The 5,995-nt window shown below is 36.8% G+C and overlaps 1 protein-coding gene and 1 long non-coding RNA gene across 2 annotated transcripts in view; one reads left to right on the top strand and one right to left on the bottom strand.

Annotated features, from left to right (window-relative positions):
- LOC111460413 overlaps nt 1-3,208 on the bottom strand; it is a 12,004-nt gene extending 8,796 nt beyond the window's left edge. Inside the window, exon 1 of the long non-coding RNA XR_002713420.1 lies at nt 3,121-3,208. This is a non-coding gene — a long non-coding RNA (uncharacterized LOC111460413). The remainder of the gene's footprint in view (nt 1-3,120) is intronic.
- LOC111460412 (multiple organellar RNA editing factor 3, mitochondrial) lies at nt 2,070-4,591 on the top strand. The gene is made up of 4 exons (XM_023103665.1): nt 2,070-2,493; nt 2,602-2,699; nt 3,842-3,907; nt 4,011-4,591. The coding sequence occupies exons 1-4, from the start codon at nt 2,123-2,125 to the stop codon at nt 4,286-4,288; spliced, it is 813 nt and encodes a 270-aa protein (XP_022959433.1). The 5' UTR covers nt 2,070-2,122; the 3' UTR covers nt 4,289-4,591.
- Nucleotides 4,592-5,995: the final 1,404 nt, after the last annotated feature.

Genomic DNA, 5,995 nt, shown 5'->3' with positions numbered 1-5,995 from the left:
CCTGAGTATTTCAAAGAATACTCAGTAAGTGGCCCCACTATAGGGGGCCATGCAAATGCAAACACATGCAATCATGATTTAGGGACCTATCTCTAATCATCTTAGGGGTGGCCTCCAGTCTCGGACAAATTGGATATGTAGTACTTCCCTACACACGACTCACACGTGCGAGTGTGAATCCCCAGGGCACTTGCACACCCCCTCGACCCTCTGGTCAAGCTAATCTGTAGCGACGTCCGGAGGTCAGCGGAACCCCATAGTGTCATGCACCTCATGAACACCCTCATCTGTAACGACCCGGGAAAGAAAAAAAAAAAAAAAAAAAATATATATATATATATATATATATATATATATATATATATATATATATATAATTATCGAGTACAAGAAGTTCAACATTCAAATTCTTGTAATGTTCATTTATCGGCGTACGTTTTTTGGTACAAACAGTAATAGAATTTTCCATCTCTTTCAGAATATAATTTTTTGACCCTTGACCTAGAAGCTTTTAGACTTTGGAAATTCTTTTCTATAAGCTTTTATCGTCTCAACTTTAATGGACACGATTTAATACTTGGGTTTTTCGGTCAATAATTTTGAGTGTGGAATTCAACTCATCTATGTCCATCACACGTCATACATTATAATCTTTATTTCGATGCCCTTAAAAAAAAAATTATAAAATATCATTTTAGTAATGTATTTCAGATATCATTTTAGTCCTGTATTTCAGATTTTATTGTATATTAACAATATAAATTATTTTAAAATTAGGCTAACCTAAATGTATTATAATAATAATATACTCGATAAATTAATTATGGGTCGCCCCCAGCTCGAATTAAAATATATTGAGCAATTTTTTTAAAAAAAATATTAAAATGGTTAAGAATGTTGGAAAATATGAGAGAGCTCCCATCGCGTGTAACAGTTATATACCTAAAATAAAATAATTATTTTATTATATTTTTCTAAAAAAAGAAAGATATATTCAATTGTAATATCCCTTAGATAAATACGAATAAAGCTACCTTTGCATTTGAAATTACAATAAAGCCCTTCCCATTAAAATATTTATATTATTCTTCCAGCAGGGCCCACAAATTCACCAGACCCCTATAAAATGGGTCAAATCCAATGAAACATCGCAAACCAACAAAGCAATAAAAAACAAAGTTCAGAAGAGAGAGAAAAAAAAAAAATCCTTTTTTTTAATTAGAGAGAGAAAATTATGGCTCCTCGTGCTGACCTGGCAAAGATTGGAAGAGAAGGATTCGAACTAATTGACGAATACTTCGGTCGAGTACCGGCGACGAGAAGAGCGGCGGCGGCGGTGGCGAGGCCGGCTCTGCCGCAGGCGCCGTGTAAGGCGGAGCAACCTCCGAGGAAGATGAGAGAAAAGCTGCCTGTACCGGTGAACTGCAATCAGGTCGCCAGAGCCCGCGGCGGAGTTGTGATAACGACTTGGCGTGCGCCAAAATGAGTATAGCTTGGTCTCTCTAGAAACTAGTAGTGTTGTAAGTCAAAAATATAAATATGTACAAATATGGGGACTTATCTGCAATATGAATATACTTATATTGGGGACTTAACTGCAATTAGAAATATATCTATGTATGTGAAGCTGTTGTTACTCTAGTTTGCTTCTAATTTTTTACAGTTTGTTTTGGTAAAAAGTGATAATTTAATTTTATATATAATGAAAATCCTTTAATACAAATAAATAAAAAAAGGTTAATTTTTAAAATAAATAAATATTAAAAGTTAGAGATTAAAATTAATAAAAGTGTAAAATAATATAATTTAGATAACTATATATCTATATATTATTTGAGACTAATTATTATTATTTTTTTGTTTAAATATAAATAAAATTTGACAAATTAATCCTTATATATCTACCGGTCAGTTTTATATATATATAAAAAAAAGTGATTTATAAGATTAATAATAAATATTTTAAATCGATCAAGATGGTAAAATTATTTTATTAATTAATTACATCATAACGAAACGATGTCGTTTAGTATCCTGCGCTTCTTCCCCAAAACCTCCTTAAAATCCCGATTCAACCAAAAATAACCTACGGTGTTGTTCCGCCACCATCAAGCTTTCAACAATGGCCGCTCGGCGAACATTTTTCACTGTCCTTAGCCGAAGCTTCTCCTCTTCTTCTTCTTCTTCCTTCTCTCTTCCGTCTTCTATTTCTTCTCGCCTGAGATTTGCTTTTCCTCTGCTCGACAGACAGAGTCGAATAATCCCTAATTCATTCAATTTTCCAGTTCGATTCAGGACTTCGGGGTCCGGATACTCTCCACTCAATGATCCTTCTCCTAATTGGAGCAATCGACCTCCAAAAGAGACGATACTCCTCGATGGCTGTGATTACGAGCATTGGCTGATCGTGATGGAGTTTCCAAATGATCCGAAACCATCGGAGGAGGAGATGGTGAACTCTTATGTCAAAACTCTAGCCGCTGTTGTGGGAAGGTATCGGAATGAAACAACTTATTATATGCGGATTACTTATTGGTGTGTCTTTTGCTTGGATTATCTTGTTTGTTGATTTTAGGGTTTTCGTTTTCTTCTGATTCTCAGTGAAGAAGAGGCGAAGAAGAAAATTTACTCTGTCAGTACAACTACGTATACTGGCTTTGGTGCCTTGATTTCGGAAGAGCTTTCTTACAAAGTGAAAGGTAATAGTTTCTGTGCGCGTTATGATTAGATGAAGGAGCCTTGGGAATTTGATTTGTTCTTCTTTTATTTGTTTGGATTTTTTCGATTATTTGGATTACAATTGAAGATTGAAAATTGTAGTTTTGAGCTCAAGCGCCTCATATGTTTGATGAAAGTTCCCTCATGAATTTGATTAGTTAAAGCTCCCATTAATAATCATAGCTTGTTTTTTTTGTCTCATTTTCTTGATTATGGTACTCATTTGAATTCTTATCAAAAATTGGTTTGTATGTTGAAACCAAATAGGTGGAACTAGAGATAAGCTTAATTTTCAATAACCAAAAACCCAAAAATCAATTAGTTATCAAACTACGCTTAAGAACTTTCCCATGAAGTTTGCTGTAGAATTCACTCGGGTATTGGTTTGTATTATTTTGTGACATTTTTTGGAAGAACTTTTCCCTTTCTATTTTGTTGTGCTTTAGTGTAACAACCCAGCCTACCGCTAGCCGATATTGTCTTCTTTGGGCTTTCCCTTTCGGGCTTCCCCTCAAAGCTTTAAAACGTGTATGCCAGGGGAAGGTTTCCACACCCTTATAAATGGTGGTTTGTTCTCCCCCAACCAATGGACCCCCAACCAATATGGGACATCACAATCCACCCCCCTTCGGGACCCAACGTCCTGGCACTCTTTCCTTCCTCCAATCGATGTGGGACCGCCCCCAAATCCACCCTCCTTTGGGGCTCAGCGTCCTTGCTGGCACACCGCCTCGTGTCTACCCCCTTTGGGGAACAATGAAAAGGCTGGCACATCGTCCGATGTTTGGCTCTGATACCATTCGGGCTTCTCCTCACCCTTTTGGCTCTGTAACGACCCAGGCCCACCGCTAGCAGATATTATCCTCTTTGGGCTTTCCTTTTTGGGCTTCCCCTCAAAGCTTTAAAACGCGTATGCTAGGGGAAGGTTTCCACATCCTTATAAATGGTGGTTTGTTCTCCTCCCCAACTAACGTAGGACATCGCATCTAGAATCAACTCGATTATAGTTTTATCATTCTTGTGTTACCAGTATGAAGGTTTGACATTGTTTTGTGATAATTTCTATTTGGTTTTTGTAAAGAACAATATTGGGTGACTTGAGCTCTTTGTTCCCATGAAACAGAATTGCCAGGAGTTCTATGGGTTTTACCAGATTCATATCTTGATGTTCCAAACAAAGATTATGGAGGTGATTACTCTTCTAAACTCTATGGAATTGTTATAAATTGGAACCAGTTGATTTCTCAAGTTAAATGCTCATTGCTTGTACGAGTTTTTCGTGTTGTTTTCAGGCGATTTGTTCATTGATGGAAAGGTCTACCCAAGACCGCAGTTTAGGTACACCGAGAGGCAACAATCTGGTAGAGTTAGGCCTCGTCCACGGTACGATAGACGCCGAGAAACTATGCAAGTTGAACGGAGCCAACCGATTCAGAGACAAAGCTGGGGTCAAGACCAGAGAGATCCAATGCAGCAACCACCACCATCCATGGACGGTCAAAATACAGCTCGAAGTGGTGTCGGAGATTTCTCGACAAACCCAGGCGAGTTTAATCGGGGTAATCACTGATTGATGAATGCTTGAAAATTTGAATATTTATCGGTTCCTTAATGCATGAAGTTTAGGCATCATATGTCTAGATTGGTCTGGATTTTTGTCACTCCTCTACCTATCATATGAGATTTCTACGAGTTCTTAATACTCTTAGATCAAGTCTAGACATCATAATATCTAGCATCTAAATGCATTGAAATGTGAATATTTAGTATGTTGACTAGAATCCTTGATATTGGGAAATGATTGAACTACATTGATCTTTCCTTCTTCTTGGTTGTTCTCTCATTGTTTACCAGCTGATCTGATGAAATTTCACATGATTTTGTTATTTATTTATTTTGATCTTCATTTGGTTTTGCCTTCTTATAACTTTTGTTTTTCCTATTTATTATTTTATGAATGAGTAGAGGAGATTCAAACTTATGTGATGGGAAGCTCTTGTGCCTGAGTTGTTACGGAGGTCGGGTTATATATCCTTAGTTTTAAATGTTTGTAGTGAGTAGTTTTGTGCCAAAATCTGAATTATTGAATAATTCAAATGAAATATGGCCATCGGTCGGTTATAGTTACATAAACTAGTTGTTGCCGCCCAAACTCATTGCTAGTAGATCTTGTCTGCTTTGGTCCGTTACACATCGTCGTTAGCCTCACAGTTTTAAAATGCCTCTTCTAGGGAGAGATTTTTACGCTCTTATAAGTAATATTTCGCTGGGATCACACTAGGTGTGTTCTTATTCTATTGGTAAGAATTACTTTCGCCAATAATTTTCTTGTTAAGTGAGGAAGCTGATTGAGAGCGGACTTGCGATTGTGCGGCACTTACTTCCCAGCAACAAGTGAGTTAAGTTTATTCGTTGTTGCGTCGTCTACAGCCAAGCGACGTATGCTCGAGCCTCCGGCACCCGTTCAAGAAGAAAGTTCTTCCTAGTAAAGTGAGTTAAGCCTATTCGTTCTTGCATTGTTTACGGCCAAGTAGCCAAGCGACGTATGCTCAAGTCTCTGGCCCCAGTTCAAGAAGAAAGTTTTAGCAAACGGGGGCGGAGAGATTTCAAAAGAGGGTTTTGGAAAACAAGATTTGAGAAATTGAAATTGACTTTATATGGGAAAGTAAGCAAGAGATTTCGAAAGACGGTTTTGGAAAACAAGATTTGAGAAGACGAACGAAGACGAACACGACTCTCCACAATGGTATGATATTGTCCACTTTGAGCATAAGCTCTCATGGCTTTGCTTTGGGCGTCCCCAAAAGGCCTCATACCAATAGAGAGTGTATTCTTAGATTATTCTTAGATTATAAACTCATGATCATTCCCTGAGAGATGAGATTTCGAAAGAGGGTTTTAGAAAACAAGATTTGAGAAATTGAAATTGACTTTATTATGAGAAAGTAAGCGAAAGACAACAATGATAGCTTACTACATATAACTGATTTGAGAAATTGACGTTATTATGAGAAAGTAAGCAAAAGATAATAATGACAGTTTACTACATATAACTATCGAGGATAATCTAAGGTAAGACCAAAAATCAAAATGACTCCCGTCATAGGACATTGCCCTTTCAAATTTAGCCGTTTCAAATTTACAGGGTTTTCCTAATTAAGGTTTTTTTTTTAGGTTTCAAATTAATCTTTGAACAATTTGCTTCTTAGTGTACTTGAAATTTAATCAAGTGATTCAAGTGATTATTATACAAAAAAAAAAAAAAAAAAAAAAAAAA

Source organism: Cucurbita moschata, unplaced genomic scaffold (assembly GCF_002738365.1).
Source record: "Cucurbita moschata cultivar Rifu unplaced genomic scaffold, Cmos_1.0 Cmo_Scf00023, whole genome shotgun sequence".
In the NCBI taxonomy this organism is placed as follows: Eukaryota; Viridiplantae; Streptophyta; class Magnoliopsida; order Cucurbitales; family Cucurbitaceae; genus Cucurbita; species Cucurbita moschata.
Note: the sequence above shows the minus strand (reverse complement) of the source record. Positions and strands in the feature narration are given on the sequence as shown.